Here is a 22,143-nt window from a genome sequence, read left to right as displayed (position 1 = left end):
TGACTGATGTATGTGACACTATCCGTGTAGGACAGACAAGAACCACTGGAGCAGTGGCAGACTTGCATGAGTAAATTTCTTTTTATACCGTTTCTAATTACTAGAAAATTTTCAGAAAAATAATTAGTGGTGGCAGTAGGTAGATCGTATTTTGTGATTTCAAGATGGTGGACTTTCACGCCCAAAACACAAACACTTATACAGATAAGTCAGGTGTTTTGTTCCTATAAAAAGCACACCTCTAAGTATAGCTTCTAGTGGTCTTTTTTTTCACGATATTGTATGCAAATGAGGGGGGCTTTAGTGCACCCTTGGCATGGCACCACTACACCCCCTTCAATTTAAAAACTGGGCACAGTAATATGTTGATTGACAGCACTCCAGAGCTGCCTGAACTCTGCAGCTCACAGTGTTAGGACTCACTCACATGTCCTATTTATTCACGTACGAGAACAATAGTAAGATAATTCTGGTCAAACTTTGATCAGTGTCATCAGTGTTTTTTGTACATGGATAAGAGAAAATAAGCTTCTTCATTTTGAGAATCGGAGTGACATCTGAGTGCAATTCATTTTTTTCTCACAGACTCATAATGTTGATTTTGATCCAATGCCAGATCAAAATCAGACATGTCTCTGATATTTAAAGGAAATTTGTCAGCAGGTTTTTACTGCCTCATTTGTGAGCAGCATAAAGTAGAGAAAGAGACCCTAAATCCAATGATGCATCATTTAGATTGATGAGTGCTGCTGTTCTGACACCATCAGGGTTTTTAGATTTAACAATGCTGCAGAGTTGAGGAAGCTAACCCCGCCCACCCCAGGATCTGTATATACATAGTGAGCTGACTATCACAGAAGGGGGTGTGTTAGACTAGCATGCATATCCTGTGGTGTCCCAGCAATGATAAGCTCCTGGTGCTAAAACAATCATTACAAGCAAAAAAAAACCCACAGAGCTTGATGAGAGGCATCGCTGAAATCTGTGTTTTAACCCCTACCTCATGCTGTCTTCAGCTTACATAGCAAAATCTGATGAAAGATTCCCTTCAAATCGGACTTGTCTGTGAATTTTGCATGGATCACTTGGTCTTAGGAAAAAAATCAGACATGTGTACAGTAGGGTGACCGCAAAAAATCGATGTCGGAATTTTGTCCGTCTGGACCCCACAAAACGATTCCCCTTTCCAGATATTGAGATAGCCAAAATTTGAGCTCGATCAAACGACGTTAACCCGTGCCGCTCGTCGCTCAAAGTTTGAAAAAATCCAAATTGAGGTATTTTAAGATTTAGGTATTTTGCATAGTCTGTTAGACTATAAAGAATGTGACAACAACATTGCAGAAATAGCCCTGACCAAATTTTCGAACCATTTGTGGTATTTGAATGCAGAGTTGGTGGGATTATCGTTTTTTGATCCCACCATTACAGACAATGAAAAGTTGTTAATGGCTAATAAATTGCTCAGTAGCACAGATGAACCATCAGAGCACGCTAGGGTTGTAAATCCAAAAGTTAGGAAAGAAAAATTAAAAGAGGTAGGAAGTAACCGACTTTAACGACCTTCTGACAAAAGATGAAGAACAAAAGCAATATGTCCTGCAAGTTGTAAGCAAATGCCGAGCATTATATTCTGACGTTTCAAAAACTACTTTAACAAAAGCTCTAGAATAGATTAGATAACTATGTAAAATTATCAACTCATGTAGGTTAGCGTGCTCTGATGGTTCATCTGTGCTACTGAGCAATTTATTAGCCATTAACAACTTTTCATTGTCTGTAATGGTGGGATCAAAAAACGATAATCCCACCAACTCTGCATTCAAATACCACAAATGGTTCGAAAATTTGGTCAGGGCTATTTCTGCAATGTTGTTGTCACATTCTTTATAGTCTAACAGACTATGCAAAATACCTAACTCTTAAAATACCTCAATTTGGATTTTTTTAAACTTTGAGTGACGAGCGGCACGGTTTGACGTCGTTTGATCGAGCTCAAATTTTGGCTCTCTCAATATCTGGAAAGGGGAATCGTTTTGTGGGGTCCAGACGAACAAGATTCTGACATTTTTTCCCCCCCATATGAGATCCGGTCACCCTAGTGTACAGCTCCTCAGAATACATAGGCATGAGTGCTATCTGTTAAAACCACAGATAGCACTTGTGGGGAAAATCAGACACGTTATTGCCACCTCTAGTTTGCGGTAGAGTACAAAGTGGTGTCCGCAGACAGGAGGCAGCAATAACACCATGTGAGCGTGGCTGCAGTGTCCATGCAAAGGTGATAAACCACCGACTGCCATACCGTGATTGACAGTGCTGAGCTGACTCAGCGGTTCTTTGCCTCTGCATGAACAATGCAGCCACCCTCACATAGTGTCTGTGGCCGCTGCTCGGGGCGGCACTACAGACAGGAAGCAGCTCTTACACTGGGTGCAGCTGCTAGTCCAGACTCAGAATGCAAACTGTAGGGACATCATTGTGCACTGAGCTCTTACCACATTAAAAGTGCACCGAAGCCCATCATTCACTATAATAGGTACGAGGGCTATCAATGAGAAACACGCATAGCATTCATATGTGGAGAACTGACACACAAATGAGGCCTTACCCTGAAAACTAAATGAAAGGGTTAATTTATCTCTGTACCTGGTACTACTACCTCCACTCATATTTGGCTAAGACCATTGCTACAACTCATCCCATTTAAGTGTCCCTCCCTTACACTTATAGCGGGTTAGTCTACTATTGCCTGCCATGCTACCAAAAAAAAGTCTACAAGCCTAATATCTAATTTTGTAATACAATTTAATACACATACAAGTAAAATAAATAACATGGTCATTCCTTGAAGACAAAAAAAAACATGGAAAACATTGGTTTATCATTAATGAGTAAGTGGGTAATATCACCATTCAGTACTATCAAGGCTTTGCTCATAAAAGTGTTACATTTTCAGATTTACTCTGGGGAGGAAATAAGAACATGTAACTGGGTTACTTGCCCCAGGGTCTTAAACTCTCCCAGCAGCTCGGCCAGACTGTGCGCAGCGCCTGCCTATAAACCAGATCAATACGTCTGCAGAATTCAATCACTGGGGTAACATGTCTAATGGAAAGAGACTTTGGCTCACACAGGATGGCTTGTACAGCACGGTTAATGATGAAAACAGCTCATGGAGGACAGCCGATGGTGTTTGGTGACACTGAGCAGCGAGGCTAAATAGCCAGGCTGAAATTTACATTTTGTGAACAAAGTTGGAGTCATGTTAATAAAAACCCCCAAACCTCAGTGATCTCCGCAGCTGAAGAACATACAAAAGGAGACAGGACTGGGTCCCCCCCACCTAAAAGGAATTTACATAAAAAGGAGGCCAGTACCAACGTCTGACGTGAGGCTGTCCACCCATCTTCTGTCTTATTTATTGGATTGTAGCTACATTAATAATCCAGTGTCAAATGTTCTCATTTGGATATCCTGTTTTTTTTTTCTATCTGTAAAATGTTTTAAAATTAATAAAAACTTTCCGAATTAAAAAAAAATAAATAAAAATAATCCAGTGTAATTTTCTGACAGTCTAAACTTTGATAGACTATGCACCAAGTTTAATTTACTCAAGATGGGGGATCAGTTTAGGTGGTTAATTTTACAACTCACGTGAACATTTTTGCTAAATTTTGCTACATGGTACGTCATGTCCTTTCCTGATAAATCGGCCCATTTCTGTTCACCCGGCCCTTTCTTCTAGCAAGTTGGAGAAAGGGTATAAAACACATACCGTAATTTGCACCTTATGTGCTTTGTGCCATATTAAGCCTTCAGATTGGTAAATCTCCATCAAAAATTATATTTTTTTTCTATTTCTGAGTTATTAGTTAAAAAAAAAGTCACAGGAATCAGCCATATTGGAGATATAAATTTCATTCCTGCATTTTTTTTTGTATAGATAAGTTATTTGACAGAGTCATATTATAATACTATCGTGTCTGGGAAGTGATGAAGCACTGCATCCTCTGGCAAACACCAGAGAGTTGTAGGATAGATTCATCTGTGTAGTACTTCTACCCCACATTATCTAAGCCTCAGTATATTAAGAGGTGTCATTACTCATCTATGCACTAATACTATTGAGAGGACTCTGATCATAGAGCCCCAATCTATACAGAAAAGTGGACAAGTGAAATGCAAACAAAAGGGAATATCGACCAAGTGTGACTGCTCACAAACAGCTTTTTACAATGCTGATTAGAGCCCTTAAAAAGTAGATTGCCAAAATGTGGCCAGGTCACTCCCTCAGGTGCACAGTACACAACCTAAGTCATGAAGCGCCAAAAGGATTAAACGAGAATGGCCAAAATAAGAAGGCAACAGAGAAAAAAGTACATTATTTTTAGAGCTTTGTTTACAAATATATGAGAACAGCCTCAAAGTGGCATCATATTGGCATCTAGCCCAATGTCTTTGGCATGTTAGAGTATGACTCAACTGAATGTAATCAGATTAACTTTCAAGCATGACCAGAATCTGGTGCAGCTGGCCAAAAACCAAAAATAACACACAGAGTTAACACAAAGCCAAGTCTGGTTCGCTAATCCGGAATGGTAAGTCCTATATAGGCAAATAGGAATCGAGCACCATCATAACTGATCAAATTAGTTTTGTATGAAGAAAATGGGAGCATGTACAGCACTTAAATTAAAAGGTATTGTTTTATCTGCCAAAATTCCTACCAAACGCCTATTAGGAAACAAAAACCTAATAGAGGGGAACACGTGCAGCATTTCAATGGTGGCATGCAATACTACGTTTATCCTGTAGAAGCAACTGCAGGGAAAACGAGCAGCTAAATGCAATTTCATATTAAAGGGGTTACTTGTGAATAGACAATCCCTTGAAACTTAGTCCATAAAGCTTGTTGTTAATGTTTACAAATGGCCATACAAGTACTCTAGAACACTGAGAAAGACATCTAATCAACAATTAGAGACATTAATCTAATACTCTGGGTTTATTAAAGAGTACCTTTACCAGTTTGAAAATGTTAAACTGTCCACATCATGGAATAATGGCTGCAGAGCTGAGTAAAATGTAGTTTTTAACTTTTCCTCTCAGTTGTAAAAATAATAGCTTATAAGGTTTAGGTTATAATTTAAGTTATAGTTTCAACTGGGCATCACCATAGATTTATCTGGGGCGTGTACTTCTTCCCCTGCATCAGTATGACCAATCATAAGCAGGTAGCAACACACAAGGGGAAAAAGAACACACCCGCCTCCTCACTGATCACTACAGCAGCTGTGTAGAGATAGAACAGAGCTGGGTTATTTATTATTACAACCCTACCCACACACTATTTGATAAGAGATTTCAAACTTTTTGCACTGCTTAAAAACTCAGCTCTGCTGTATCTCTGCGCAGCAGTTGCAGAGATCAGTTTCCCTCTGTGTTTTGATTGGTCAATGCAGGTGAAGAATTACACGCCCCCAGTGACAAATCTCTGGTAACGCCTAGTCGAGCTATAACAAATTCTAACAAACTTTATAAACCAATATCTCCACAATATTTTACTCGGCTACGTAGCCACTTTTTTCATAGTGTGCCAAGTTTAAAGGGAGTCTATAGATTAACTATACAGTGATATTGTAGACTTCACCCCAATAAAAATTATATTATTACTCTATCCTGTTACACAATGGTCATCAGCTTGGTACAGTGCTACACTTCCGTAACTTGTGTCTCAAGGACAACCCTAGCTTGCGATAGATATCTCTCCTTTCGCAAACTCTGCCCCACATGTGGCGCATGTGCACGGACACTGGCTGTGTTGGCCGTGTGTGTCCACAGTGGTTGGTTATATTCTACTGCTTGGTCCCTCTCTGCTGTCGCACATACACTTGGAAGTGTAGCAACGTTTGCAAAGAACCAGGAGGGAGAATGTGCCCAGCCAGTGTGTGCGCTCATGGTAAGGCAGCATGGTGGCTCAGTGGTTAGCATTACTGCTTTACAGGGTTTGGGTCATGGTTTCAAATCCAGATCCCACCAAGGACAACATCTGCAATGAGTTTGCATTTTCTCCCCATGTTTGCGTGGGTTTCCTCCGGGTTCTCTGGTTTCCTTGCACTCTCCAAAGACATATTGATAGGGAATTAAGATTGTGAGCCCCATATGGGACAGCAATGATAATGTATGCAAAGTGATGCAGAATATGATAGCGCTATATAAGCAATCCAGAATTATAATAAATTATAATAATGGCCGACTCTGCCAATATCAGTGAGCATGCGTACATACATAGGGCGGCGTTCGCTCTATGAGCGCTGTCTATCACAAGCTACAGCAGTCCCGAAACTGAGTGGGCTGATGGACACACCATGGGTGCACAGAAGCCTCAACATTAGCATGTGTATTAAAAGTTATTTTCACAAGCACTGCACCAGTAACAGGCACAGTGCTAGTATGATTTCTATACGGCTAAAGACACTATATCACTGTAGAGTTAAGGGGGCTTTACACAAAGCGATATCGCTAAAGCGTCACCGATTTTGTGACGCAGCAGTGATATCGCTAGCGATATCGCTACATGTGATACTTACCCCCGACCGGCTCCCCCGCTGGCTACCGGTGATCACGCGAGATCGTCCACGTCCATTTCTCGTCGCCGGCTTCCTGCTGGCGCCGACGAGTGAGCTATGGACGCGGGCGGAAGACGGCGGTCATCGCTTCGTCTGAAAGGTAAGTACGACCGCCGAGCATCGCTACATCGCTAGTGAGATCTGCCTGAGTGGCAGCTCACTAGCGACCATTTAGCGATGCACCAGCAATCCTGACCGGGTCGTATCGTGGTCGGGATCGCTGGTGCATCGCTAAATGTAAAGGGGCCTTTAGTCTAGAAGGCATATTGAAGGTGCCTCCTTTTAACATGCTCAAACTGGTGAAAATCCTCTTTAACTAGCCATTATCATGTGGCCATTACACACAATAAAAAGTGATCCTAGGAAAATAACAGATTGTGTATGTAAAGAAATTTTATTTTCCCTTATGAATAATAATACATTTTATTTCTATAGCGCCGACATATTCCGCAGTACTTTACATTTCAGAGGGGACTTGTACAGACAATAGACATCACAGCATAAAAATAATCACATAGATCATAACAGATACCAAGAGGAATGAGGGCCCTGCTCGCAAGCTTACAATCTATGAGGGAAAAAAGGGAGACATGAAAGGTGGGTGGTAACAGTTGCCCTGATTGTATGGACCAGCCATAATGTTAAGTGTGCAACAGTACAGACACAGAGGGCTAATGGATGTATAAAGCATGTGGGAACATGATGTGGGGAACCTGATTATGGTAAAAACTTTTGGCTGTGCCACACAGGGATGGATTAGGTTAATGTGTTGAGGCGGTAGGCCAGTCTGAATAAATGAGTTTTCAGGGCACGCTTAAAATTGTGGGGATTGGGAACTAATCGTATTGACCTGGGAAGTGCATTCCAAAGAATTGGCGCAGCACGTGTATAGTCTTGGAGACGGGAGTGGGAGGTTCTGATTATTGTGGATGCTAACCTCAGGTCATCAGCAGAACGGAGGGCATGGGTATGGTGGTATACTGAAACAAGGGAGGAGATGTAGGGTGGTGCTGAGCCATGAAGAACTTTGTGGGTGAGGGTAATAAGTTTGTAATTGATTCTGGAGTGGATAGGTAGCCAGTGTAATGACTGGCACAAGGTAGAGGCATCAGTGTAACGATTGGAGAGGAATATGAACATACTGATCAAATAAAAGATTGTTTTGCCGAGCTCCATGGGTTCTTGCATGTAGTTTTCACACTTCAGTACATTTATTTACATTATTACAGTAAGAGGTCTGAAGGCTTTATCACTTCCTGCGCTCCTAGCAGCATACTAAATGGGAGCATAATTGTCATACTTCTCATCTCCTGCCACTCACACAGATCAGGTATTAAAGACGGAATATCTGGTGCTCAGTGAGACGACTTGTGCGCTGCCTCATGCTCCGATCATTGCTGGTAACTGTGATGAACTCATGTGAGAGGTCTGATCAACTCAAGAGGAGGGAAAAAGGCACAAAGCAAATTCTAGAAAATGCTGTCTTATGACTTGTTTCATGAATTGTGTTAATTTATATCAAATTAAGACAATTGTTTCTCAAACTGGTGGATATAAAAAAAAACCTATATATATATATATATATATATATATATATATATATATATATATATATATATATATATATATATGTGTGTGTGTGTGTGTGTGTGTGTACAGTGGGGAAAAAAGTATTGTGCAAGTTCTCCTGCATAAAAAGATTAGAGAGGCCTGTAATTGACATCATAGATAGACCACATTTATGAAAGTCAAAATGAAATAACAAATCCAGAAAATCACCTTGTATGATTTGGCAAGATTTATTTTTCAAATTATGGTGGAAAATAAGCATTTGGTCATTAACAAAAGTTCATCTCAATATTTTGTTATATATCGTTTGTTGGCAATGACAGAGGTCAAACGTTTTCTGTAAGTCTTCACAAGGTTGGCACACACTGTTGGTGGTATGTTGGCCCATTCCTCCATGCAGATTTCCTCTAGAGCAGTGATGTTTTGGGCCTGTCGCTGGGCAACACGGACTTTCAAATCCCTCCAAAGGTTTTCTTTGGGGTTGAGATCTGGAGACTGGCTAGGCCACTCCAGGACCTTCATATGCTTCTTACAAAGCCACTCCTTCGTTGCCCTGGCAGTGTGCTTGGGATCATTATCATAGTAATATAGTAACATAGTTTTGAAGCCTGAAAGAAGACCTTATGTCCATCTAGTTCAGCCTATTTTTAGTGCAGCTGTTCTGCATTGTTGATCCTGGGGAAGGCAAAAAACCCACAGAGTAGAAGCCAATTTTCTCCATAGGGAAAAAAATTCCTTCCCCTAAGCTGGGTCAACCATCTACCTATAAGATTCTGTTATTCGTAACCTTCTAAACTGTAACTCACAAGAAAAGCATCCATTCCTTTCTTAAATTCATTCAGTGAGTTGGCCATCACCACTTCCTCAGGAAGAGAATTCCAGAGCCTCACTGTTCTTACCGTGAAGAACCCTCTTCTATGCTGGTGCAGAAATTGTCTTTCCTCCAAACGAAGTTCATTGGAGAGATCTCTGTATTGCCCTCTGATATACTTGTACATATATATTAGGTCTCCCCTAAGTCTTCTCTTTTCTAGAGTACATAGACCTAATTTTGATAACCTTTCTGGGTATTGTAGTGAACCAACTCCATTTATCATTTTAGTAGCCCACCTTTGAACCCTTTCAAGTTCAGTAATGTCTTTCTTGAGCAACGGCGTCCAAAATTGCACACAATACTCCAAGTGTGGTCTGACGAGTGATTTGTACAGAGGGAGAATTATGTTTTCATCTCGTGTCCCCAGACCTCTTCTAATGCATCCCATGGCCCTATTTGCTTTGGTGGCAGCTGCCTGACACTGGGCACTCCAATTTAGCTTCTTACTGACTAAGATGCCTAAGTTTTTTTCCATGTCTGATTTCCCCAGCAGTTTCCCATTTAGTAAGAAATTGTAGCATCTGTTTCTCCTTCCCATGTGCATAACCTTACACTTATCTGTGTTAAACCTCATTTGCCATTTTTCAGCCCAATTCTCCAATTTACTCAAATCTGTCTGTAGTTGCAAACTGTCCTCCTTTGTGTTAACTACCTTACATAGTTTTGTATTTATCCATGTTTCATCTTCAATGCCCTTGCTGATGGAAGGAGGTTTGCACTCAAAATCTCACGATACATGGCCCCATTCAGTCTTTCATGTACACGGATCAGTCGTCCTGGTCCGTTTGCAGAGAAACAGCCCCAAAGCATGATGTTGCACCCCCATGCTTCACAGTAGGTATTGTGTTCTTTGGATGCAACTCAGCATTCTGTCTCCTCGAAACACGACGAGTTTTGTTTCTACCAAACACTTCTACTTTATTTTCATCAGACCATATGACATTCTCCCAATACTCTTCTGGGTAATCCAAATGCTCTCTAGCAAACTTCAGATGGGCTTGGACATGTACTGGCTTAAGCAAGGGGACACGTCTGACACTGCAGGATCTGAGACCCTGCGGCGTAGTGTCTTACTGATGGTAGCCTTTGTTATGGTAGTCCCAGCTCTATGTAGGGGTCATTCACTAGGTCCACCCGTGTGGTTCTGGGATTTTTGCTTACCGTTCTTGTGATCATTTTGACCCCACGGGGTGAGATCTTGCGTGGAGCCCCAGATCGAGGGAGATTATCAATGGTTTTTTATGTCTTCCATTTTCTTTTTATTGCTCCCACAGTTGATTTCTTCACACCAAGCTGCTATATTGCAGATTCAGTCTTGCCAGTCTGGTGCAGGGCTAAAATTTTGTTTCTGGTGTCCTTCAGCAGCTCTTTGGTCTTCATCATAGTGGAGTTTGGAGTGTGACTGAGGTTGTGGACAGGTGTCTTTTATACTGATAAGTTCAAACAGGTGCCATTACTACAGGTAATGAGTGGAGGACAGAGGAACTTCTTAAAGAAGGAGTTACAGGTCTGTGAGAGCCAGAAATCTTGCATGTTTTTAGGTGACCAAATACCTATTTTCCTGCATGATTTGCAAAATAAATCCTGCCAAATAAGACAAGGTGATTTTATGGATTTGTTTTCTCATTTTGACTCTCATAGTTGTGGTCTACCTATGATGTCAACTACAGGCGTCTCTCATTGCTTTAAGTGGGAGAATTTGCACAACTGGTGGCTGACTAAAAACTCTTTCCCCCACCGTATGTGCGTACGTTATATATATATATATATATACACACACACATACACACACACAATTTATATATATATTCTTCCCCCCCCCCACGTTATAGCGGTTTTCCAAGTTCTAGGAAATGCTACTAAAGGCATAATTATTGCTAATTAAAGAGGCAATACTTACCCACTCCCCATTCCAGTGCTGGATCCCGGTTACATCCCCTGGTAAACTGTTCCCTATGGCTGCAGACATCACAGCCCGTCTGCAGCCGATCAAGACTCATTTTACCAACATTGGAGTCTACAGATAACTGGAGGCTAATGAATTGCATCCATCCGAGGCCTCCATCACAACCCCCCCCCCAAAAAAAAAAAACAGTATATGTTAAACGTCCGCATAATTTTATCATGGGAGCCTAGGAGTAATGGATGATATCCCTTAAACATACTTTTTAATTTCAGTCTGAAAAATCCACATCTAGAAACGGCTCCTGAATACATTTTTTGGCTCAGTTTTTTAAGGACGTTTTTTTCTTCCGTCTTGATATGGTTTTTGACAACATTTTTTGTTGTGGTTTTTGATGCTTTTTTTTATAATATAAGGTTTATCAACATCATGTAGAGATTTTGTAAAACCTCCAAACTCAACTCCAAAAAAATGTGTTAAAACGAATACAAAAAAAACACTCTTTTTGCATGCATTTTTTTTTTATTTTTTTTACAAGCATTAAAAAACAATTAAAAAAAAACGCATCATTAGCAGTAGAGGCAAGTTGAAGGAGAAGTTTGTTGCGAGCATATTTATTTATTTTAACTTGGATTTAGGCACAGGGTGGGAGTTCAACACCCGTCATGCCCACTGATCACTTATTAGGGCTAATGGCCACCGGATGCGCACAGTGTGTGGAGGTGGAGCTCCACAGTGCCTTTGGCCGGGATCACACATGCGAGGAATACGGCAGTCTCGCATGTTAATACCCGGCACTGCCACCGAACTCGGATCGGAGCATGCGGACGCATAGCAATACATGTAGCTGTACGATCCGCTCCTGAGTGCCGGGTATTAACATGCAAGACTTGGCCGTATTCCTCGCATGTGTGATCCCGGCCTTAGAGTTGCTATTCCTAGGTACTGCAGATCAGATCCCACTCACTTCAAATGAACTGACCTGTATCTGCCGTAAACAGCCAATGAACAGTTAACCAACACCAGAAAGAGCCCCATTAAAACAGTTACTATCGGTCCCCTGAAGACCTCTTTTCAAATAAATCAAACACATCTGTAAACTATCTTTTCCAGGGATATGTTGCTGTAATTCCCCTTTAAATTACTTATAAAACAGAAATCTAACTATATAAGTATACAGGATTCATACTGTACATGTCACACACACACTACTTTCTGTGCCCAATAATTGCTAACATTTATAGCACATTTCCTGTTAGGAAAGACACAGTAGGGAGGGGAACGCCAATTAGCACATCAGTAAAATTAGCAGCTGCTTACCATATTAAACTGAAATTACACAGACATTAGTTTTATTGTTTTTATAGACACACCAAGACAAAAACAGCAAAAATGAAAAATGTGCCCACAACCCGTGTCCCACAGAGACCATCCTAGTAATTGAAACATTGCAAACATTTACATGGGGGATTTAGAAGCGTTCAAAGGGAAGAGTCATTGTTGTATTGTATCAGTTTGAGTACGGGGAACAGTACAAAATCTAAAAAAAAAAAAATATATATATAAAAGCATATTTTGCAAAATTTTTTTTATCAAATGTAGTAACATCAGTACAGAATAACAGAATACAGTCTCCAAAATAGGAACCCGATTATGAAAAAAACGGTCCTGATAGTGCGCTTTCTAATGTGCACCACATTCACAGGATGTTATACTTCATGTACATGATCATGGCCGACCTCAGCTATGTGCAGCCCAAGCAGTCACACAGGGAGCTGGCTGTCAGACATCAGAGGGGGCGCTGCAGGGAGACAGCACTCAGCAGGGGCACGGGGGAAGTGGGGTTGGGATGTGAGGGATGTGTTGAGGGGCCTACATTACTCACCAGATAACCAGATGTGCAGTTATTAATGAGGGGGGAAATAACTGCGTGTGCTTATACATGAAGTGGGGAGAGAGGAGCATTGTACTTCAAGGGGTGCATATGATTATGTTACTCTGTGTTGGGGGGGCTTCATTTTACTACAATGGGTGTGTATGAATCACACCCATAGGCACCACATAGCAGTATAATCACCTACACACATTGTTGCAAAATTTACCCCCATTTAACCCCTTCACGACATATGATGTACATTTATATCATATGTCGGTGTGCTAGCTGACATCTTTCCCTGCACATGACAGCTGATTTAATCAGTCTTCACCTGCCTTTAACAGCCACAAAGTGGATTAATGCTCCGCCTGTGGCTCTAGACTTGTTAGATCCCATTGTCAATCTCTGACAGTAGGATTCACTAAGCACCGACAGGGTGTATGTCATTCCACGCTCCCATTGGTATATCCATGATGTAATCGTGGAGTGTCAATGGGTTGTCATGATACTCCCATGCCTAGCATTACAATCCTCCTGTGAAATTTTTTCCAGTTCTGTGAGATTCCTGGGTCGTCATGCATGCGCTATTTTGATGACTAGCCATAGATTTTCAATGATGTTCAGATCAGGGGACTGTGAGGGACATGGTAAAACCTTCAGCCTGCACCTTTTGAGGTCGTCTCTTGTGGATTTTTGACATGTGTTTAGGATCATTTTCCGTTTGTAGAAGCCATCCTCTTTTCAACTTACCGTAAGCTTTTTTTTTTTTTTTTTTTTACAGATTGTGTTATGTTTGTATCAAAAATTTGTTGAAATTTGTTGAAATTTCATTGAATCCATTCTTCCCTCTACCCGTGAAATGTTTCCAGTGCCATTGGCTGCAACACAACCTCAAAACACAAGATCCACACCCATGCTTAATGGTTGGCGAGATGTTCTTTTCCTGAAATTCTGTGCCCTTTCTTCTCCACACATACCTTTGATCATTGTGGCCAAAGAGTTCTATTTTAACCTCGGTGGTTCACAGGACTTGCTTCCAAAATGCATCAGACTTGTTTAGATGCTCTTCTGCATACTTCTGATGCTGAATTTTATGGTGATGATGCAGGAGAGTTTTTCTTCTGATGACTCTTCCATGAAGGCCATATTTGTGCAGGTGTCTCTGAACAATAGAACACTTCTCCACAGCTCCAGTCTGCTAAATCTTTCTGAAGATCTTTTGCAGTCAAGCGGGGGTTTTGATTTGCCTCTCTTGTAATGCTACGAGCAGCTCTCACTGAAATTTTCCTTGGTCTTCATTCCAGACCTTAACTTGACCTCCATTGCTCTTGGTAATTGCCATTTCTTAATTACATTTTGAACTGAGGAAAGGGCAACTTGAAAAAGCTTTGCTATCTTCTTACAGCCTTCTCCTGCCTTGTGGGCCTCCACTATTTTCATTTTCAGAGTGCTGGGCAGCTGCTTACAAGAACCCATGGCTGCTGTATTGTGGCACAAGACTAGACGAGGCTGGGTTTGTATAAAGCTGGGAAATTTGCATCACCTGGCCTTTCCTAGTGATGATAGTGAACAAGCCATAACCCTAACAGGCCAATTAAGGTGTGAAACTTTGGTCAAAGTTATCTGAGCACACAAACCTCCAAGGGTGTCCAAACTTTTTCACTGGCCCATTTTCCCATTAGCAATTTCTAATATGTAAAACACTTACAAATAAATAAATAAATAAATATATATATATATATTTGCCTAAAATACAAAAGGAAATGTGTCATGTCTAACCTTAGGTCTTTTAGAATCTTGAACTTGCTTAACTGTTCTCAATATCAGTAATTTTGACCAAATGGTGCCCATACTTTTGCATGCCAATGTATACATAGCAGTGCTGAAGCCCCATTATGTATAGCACAAGCGACTGGACAATCGCAGCTTAAAGTACCATGAAATAAACTAAAAAAAAAAAAGTTTTTAAACGTAAGAAAAAAAAAAAAATCACAAAAGTTCAAATCACTCCCTTTTTGCCCAATTGAAAATAAAATACAATAAAAATACACATATTTGGAATTGCTGAGTTCTGCAATGTCCAATTTATTAAAATATAAATTAATCCAATTGGTAAACTGTTTAGCAAGAAAATTAAAATCGAAACAAATCTCCAGACTTGGGTGATGAAGGTTCTATGTGAGGTCACAACGTGCAATGTTGGACATAGAGTTCCTATCAGCAAACATGGGAACAACCCTGGTGATGGTGTTTAGATCCTGGGTCTTCTACGCTTCTTGTCTTCACCTTCTCAAAAGAGCATTTGCCCCCTGAACACTTGTTTACATAGACCACAGTCATTGGTAACAATGGGCGCCAGTATCAGATGATGTCAAAGAAATGACCATGAGTGACGTCTCATATTATAACAACTAGTTATAATATGGAAGAGCACATTGGTTAGTAAGAAAGGTGTGAGGAGCAGAGAGATTCAGGGAAATGTTCCCAATAATCGTAAGCAGAATGCACATACCGTATATACTCGTGTTATAAGCCGACCCACCTAATTTTGCCACAAAAATCTGGGAAAACTTATTGACTCGTGTATAAGCCGAGGGTGGACTCCATAGACTATGCCCCTATATGCTGCTCCATAGTTTATGCCCCCATATGCTGCTCCATAGAATATGCCCCCATATGCTGCTCCATAGTTTATGCCCCTCATATGCTGCCCCATAGACTATGCCCCCATATACTGCTCTATAGACTATGCCCCCATATGCTGGACCATAGAATATGCCCCCATATGCTGCCCCATAGAATATGTCCCCCAAATGCTGCCCCACAGAATATGCCCCATATGTTGCCCCATAGAGTATGTCCCCCATATGCTGCCCCACAGAATATGCCCCATATGCTGCAAAAAAGCCATACTCCCCTCTCCTGGATCCATCGCTGCTGTCTGCCACTTCTTGTGTCAGTGACTGTTCAGCCAGCAGAGGGGCGGCGCGCACTAATCACGTCACCGTGCCCCCTGCTGCCTAAACGTCACTGACACAGGATGCAGCAGAGACAGCGGTGAGCAGCGATGGACCGGGGGACAGGTGAATATCGCTATACTCACCCATCCTGCCGCGGTCTCTGCAGCCTCGCTCGCTTCTTCACTGTCTCCCTTCCTGTCTTCAGCGCATATTCATGAGTGGTAATGAGCGGCACCACGTGACTGCTGAAGACAGGAAGGGAGACAGTAGAGAAGCGAGCGAGGCTGCAGAGACCACGGCAGGACAGGTAAGTATGATCTCTGACACCCCCGCTCCCCCTCCCCTGCCGACCCCCAGGTATATGACCCGTGTATAAGCCAAGAGGGGGACTATCAGCCCCAAAAAATGGGCTGAAAATCTCGGCTTATACACGAGTATATACGGTAACTGTGTCAAATAAATTTGAAAATGTCATTCTAGGCTCATTGACCACGCTTTCCTGCCCTTTACAGCGGTTCAGTTACTGTAGGAATTTAGGCCTCATTTCTAAAACTATTAACATAAATGCAACGAGTTCCCCAATACCAAACATGTATAGTTTACTTTTCAAGTGGTGAAAAAAAATTCTGAAATTTGATAACATTTTTGTGTTGTCGCCATTTTCCTAGACCCATGTTCTCATTTTTGTGGATATGGAGCTGGGTGGGGACTTATTTTGTGCTGACGTTGAGGGTGGAGGTTTTTTTTTTGAGTGGACTTTTTTTAATGATACCGTTTTGGGGTAGATACGATGTTTTTAACCGTCTCTAACTGCATTTTACTGCAATGTTGCAATGGCCAAAAAACAATGTTAGTTTTTTTTTTTTTAATACTTATGTACAGTATAGCAAATGTTAACTTGACTCACACGATCATATTAATTGTCCAAGATGTACAAGACCACAGTATTGCATCAAATATATCGGTTTCTTTTTACTTTGTGTATTGAAATTTATACTTCTGAAGGCAATTTATTTTTGGCAAATTCATCAGGCATATACCCAACCCTCCAAGCTATTAAGCATAACGAATAAAGATCAACTCTGCTTAGGAATATATTTAAAGAGTACCTAACAGTAGGATAAACAGGGCATGTACTGTAGGTCATAGGAAGTTGAATAAAATGACACTTTGATATCTGCGATACGATGTCTTATCATGTACGTACATGATAGATATATATATATATACATACATACATACATACATAAATCAAGAAAAAAGGGCAGCACTACCAAAATAATACAGCAGGTGCAAAACCTATTCAGCCGTGTCCAAACAGCCAAAATGACAAAAGGAAAAAAAATAGGCAGCACTCAAATTAAATGTGAAAACAGTGGATACTTTACTGACCCTCAGATGGCAACGTTTCAAATGGTCACCGTTGAAACGTTGCCACCTGAGGATCAGTAAAGTATCCAATTTTTTCACATTTGAGTGCTGCCTGTTTTTTTCCCTCTTATATATATATATATATATATATATACATACACACTGTGTGTGTATATATATATATATATATATATATATATATATATATATATATAGCTTTGTTGCTGTATACTTACCTGTATATATACAGGATGAAAGATATGTGTCACTGCACTCAATGTCGCCAGTGAAGCCCAAAGTATTTTCCTCCAGCACAATAAATGCCGTGAGGGGTTAAGCTAGTATTCATAATGGGCTGGCTTTTATGTGGACATCCATAGAGCAGGTGGGAGGATGTCCACCTTATCTCCACCCCAGGGTGTGGTCTGGGGCTTAAAAAGCTGGGCTCCAGAGGCAGTTGTTGTTCAGCAGGACTGGAGGGAGGACCTCCAGTGGTTTGTGTCCTGAGGAGGAAACACTCAACCTGTGTTACTCCAGAGCGGGCTGCTACCCGCAAGCGTATGGACCTGTTATAGCATTTTGTTTTCTTTGTTGTTTTCCTGTTTTTGCCTGAAGGGCTGTGTTTTACTTTCCTCTTCTTGTCGGTTTATGCTGCCATATTATAAACCAACCGAAGATTTAAAGAGACAGTGCCCCTGTTTTCTACCTCCATGTACCGCCGAGTGAGTTGAACTACCACAACATATTGTAAAAAAAAAAAAAATGTGTAAGTCTAAACTGCATGATTATTTTACCCGTTAACCTCTTTAAAGGGAATCTGTCACCCCTTTTTTGGCCTTTCAGCTGCCGGCATAGATATCGGGGGCTTATCTACAGCATTCTGTAATGCTGTAGATAAGCCTCCGATGTAACCTGAAAGATAAGAAAAACACGTTATATTATACTCACCGAGGTGGGCGGTCTGGTCCAGATTCCCTTTAATGCACTGCTAAAATAACACCAATGTGTAGAAAACCCTAAACTATCAAATGCTTAGAGAACATAATACACATTTAACGTACACGTCAGCACAAAGACGTCTGCATCTTGACTGACAGTCTTTAGAAAATGCTACAAAAATTTCAATTACCTTTGAAAGATCCCTGAAGTTTCCTGGTAAAGTTAAATCCAACTCCTCGGATTCATAATTTGTTAACACCCATGGAAATACAGGATACTGATTCAAGTCATTATATGTTCTCCCTGAGAAAAAAATGTAGTGTTAATAAGCAGAAAGAAGACAGTTTCACCATCATGACCAAAAGACTTTTAAGCACATAGTGACATTTAATATTGTGCCCCACAAAAGTCCTTCCAAAATAGCATGTTTATCCCATATTATACATACAATGATTATATCAATGATTATATAATATATATATATATATATATATATATGTACATACACACACACAGATACCACGTGTATATCTGCCATGTACAAACATTTTATTAAAAAAAGGTGCTCTTATTTTTTTTTAATAAATTAAAAAATGAAAATTGAATGAACAAAAGAGAAACCTAAACCAGATCAATATTTGCCTCAATATTTGCATCAATTCTTCTAGGTATCTATGTACACAGTTTGGAAAAGATTTAAGCAGAGAGGTTATTCCAAACATCTGGGAGAACTAACCACAGATCATCTGTGGATGTAAGCTCGTGCAAATCCTTCATTTAGTCTCCAACAGAATCGATGATGTTGAGATCAAACTCTGTGGAGACAATATCATTTCCAAGACTCCTTGTCCTTCTTTATACTGAAGACAGTTCCTAATGGCATTGGTTGTATGTTTGGGGCCGCTGTCTTACTTCACAATACATTTGGAGCCAATCAGATGACTCCCTGTTGGTATTGTGTCATGGATAACTATTTCCCTGTATTTCCCAGTACTGAGGACACCAAGTAATGGGCAACATTGAGGATCATAAATGCAGTGGTTGGCCAAAGAAACTAAGTGAAGTAGATGCAGATACTGATCCACCATGCAGTACCATCAAACAGGCACCAATTCTGCAGCAGGATGACTCCAATCATACGGCCGATGTTATTAAAGAAGAACTCCCAAGAATGTTTTTATTCCCTAAACCTGTCTATGTGAGTATATAATTTAGAGCAAGTGCAATGAAATAATTACAGATTGTAGTCTTCCCAGTTTCTAGCGTTGCTCCAGACCTCTACTCACTCACACGCCTGCAATTCCAACTCACCGGATCACATAACAGTTTAGGGCACAGTCAGACTACTGTATTACTCATGCGAGGATCGCATTGCAATCTTTGGACTGGCTGTCGGCTCTCCTGACCTGAGCGTGACCGCTGAATAGAAATACAAGCTGTCACACTCAGGTGAGGAGAGTCAATGGCCAGTCCAAGGATTGCGATGTGATCCTCACGCGAGTAATACAGCAGTCTGACTGCACCCTTTTATGTGAATCGGAAGTCGCTTTTACAAAGTAAGCATATGTAAAAGCGAGGACGCAGAGGCATGGAAACTGGGACAGACAACCATATGACAACTGTATACTGAAAACAGATGGAAAAAGTGGCTGCTCTGAAAACCTGGGGAATAAAAGTTCCCCATTTCCACTGACAAAGCAAAGTTTGTAGACAACCCTCCTTCTCCCTGCCAAAAAAAACACCCATAACAGACTAAAATGTTAACAAGTGCTAAACCTAATGATGAACTAAGATGAATATTTAATTATTTTGGATCCATACATATGCATTTTATGTGCTGAAGGGTATGTAGCAACAAATGGCGTTGAATGGCCCCCCACTGCGCTGGGAAAGCTGGTATTGCTTTCACGGAGTCACATAACACCCATGTTTAATGATCTGCTTTTGGTGTTCCCTGGCTACAAACTAAATTGAAAATCTATCCCTGCTCAACATGACAAAAATAACCTAGGTTATCAATTCCCAGGCTGAGAGCAGATTTACAGTGCTGTCATAGGACTGTTTCCCTCTAGATTTTAATGATTGTTGGTTTACCAGACCTGAGATTACTGAACAGAGCGCTCCTTGTTCTCTTACGGGTTCATCGAAAGCAACAAAACGCAACTGCTTCCATAACAACAACAAAAAGTATTTATACCGTATGTGTTTTTCCTATAATGTGCACATTGGTAGAAATAAGTGTCCATAGTGCAGGGGTCATCCCTCAAGGGAAAACGCCTAGGTATTTTAGATACTTAAGATCACATTGGTTGAGTCTGTGATATTCGATTTCACAATAGCGCTCCATTAAAGGACATAAATCCCTTTAGCTCAGATTAAAGATTTTGATTACTCCAAATGCGTTTTTTTCCCTCCACTTATTAGTATGGGTGAAAAATGCTGCAAAACCATTATAAAAAATTAATATGCTCCGGATTTGAAACGTTCAAATCTCAAATCTAGAAGGAAAAAATAAGCAACGTATTCATGAGATTTCAGAAATCTCCTTCACTTTGTTGGGATAGTAAAATGCTGCAGTTTATCAAAGCAAAAATGTGTGAAAAACTTGGCGAAAATGTGACGTGTAAACACACCCTAAGGCTTGGTAGGTTTCCACAAAGAAAAACAATGCCCCTGTCAAAGGCCTCTCAGCCAGTGTCCATCTCTGCACTTACAAGGGGCAAGAAACCTCAAACATGTGTCTGCAGACGGGGGTCTCATACTAGTGAAAAACATTCTGGATTGGCTAAATACCTTGGCATGATCCAAGTCTTGCTACAGAATTACATTAAGTTACAGGGTGTGTGGTGCAGTGACCGCTGTGTCCGCTAGGGGGCGCTGTGTGGGTGTCCCAGGACAGCCGTATAAGCATTTCCATTGTCCTGATAGGTGTAGGATACTGAAAGATCATAATGATCAGCAGAGGTACTGCTGAGTAGTACGTTCCGTTACAATGTGTCAGGGAAGCCTGTGGGTGGTTGTGTGCAATAGGACCTTGGGTGAGGTCATAGCCATGTGATCACCTGTGGGTGTAGTTATGGACCATATAAGGTACCTGAGGTCTGGTCACAGGTGGTGAATGCAGAGACCCGATTGGTCCGTTTGGAAGGTCTCGTGTGGCTTCCTGCTTGACAGCACGTCTGGACGCTGTGACTAATGGCGAAGTGTGCCTGACAGTTCCCAGGGAGAGGGAATGAACATTAGCAGTGTAAAGCAGCATGCAAGGTAACCCGGAGACGGGACTACAACTGAGAGACTGTATAGCCGGTTGGCTAGATGAAGCATAGCCTGTGTGACTAGGAGGCTATAGGGGAGCAGAGCTCCAGTGTGAAGATACCCTGCTGTCTGCTATAAGACTGTTGCATATCGTGATTGGTTTATGATAATGAATAAACCTCATGGACTGTGATATTGCTTTATGGAAACCTGTGCCGGACGTGATTATTCGCTGCCATGCGAGTGTCCCCCAACCTTGAATGACAGCGCTACCTCACAGGTGGTTAACACCAGTAGGTGGCAATAGATAACTAGCCTTCAGGCTCTTGGAGGAGAGCTAATTTGCAGACCAGCTGCAGTTATATAAAGTTGTATTTTCCAGTGGTTCTATGAAAATTGTGACAAAAAGCCTCCAGCAATGTGAACACTTTTTTTTTTTACAGATTTTTAATAAATAGAGTTGTTGCCAAAAGTATTGACACCCCTGCAATTCTGTCAGATAATACTCAGTTTCTTCCTGAAAATGATTGCAAACACAAATTCTTTGGTATTATTATCTTAATTTAATTTGTCTTAAATGAAAAAACACAAAAGAGAATGAAGCAAAAAGCAAAACATTGATCATTTCACACAAAACTCCAAAAATGGGCCAGACAAAGTATTGGCACCCTCAGCCTAAAGCTTGGTTTGCAAAACCTTTAGCCAAAATAACTGCGACCAACCGCTTCCGGTAACCATCAATGAGTTTCTTACAATGCTCTGCT

General features: G+C 40.9%; 1 protein-coding gene across 6 annotated transcripts in view; it reads right to left on the bottom strand.

The window, feature by feature from the left end:
* Positions 1-22,143, bottom strand: part of NBEA (neurobeachin) — a 915,436-nt gene that overhangs the window by 160,114 nt on the left and 733,179 nt on the right. For all 6 annotated transcript variants that reach the window (XM_073583206.1, XM_073583210.1, XM_073583208.1 and 3 more), the window contains one exon: positions 18,315-18,427. In XM_073583206.1, coding sequence (XP_073439307.1) covers positions 18,315-18,427 — 113 coding nt within the window. The remainder of the gene's footprint in view (positions 1-18,314; positions 18,428-22,143) is intronic.

Source organism: Dendrobates tinctorius, unplaced genomic scaffold (assembly GCF_039654945.1).
Source record: "Dendrobates tinctorius isolate UK_male_01 unplaced genomic scaffold, ASM3965494v1 ptg000075l, whole genome shotgun sequence".
Lineage (NCBI taxonomy): Eukaryota > Metazoa > Chordata > Amphibia > Anura > Dendrobatidae > Dendrobates > Dendrobates tinctorius.
The sequence above is the reverse complement of the archived record's forward strand: the minus strand, read 5'-3'. Positions and strand labels throughout refer to the sequence as shown.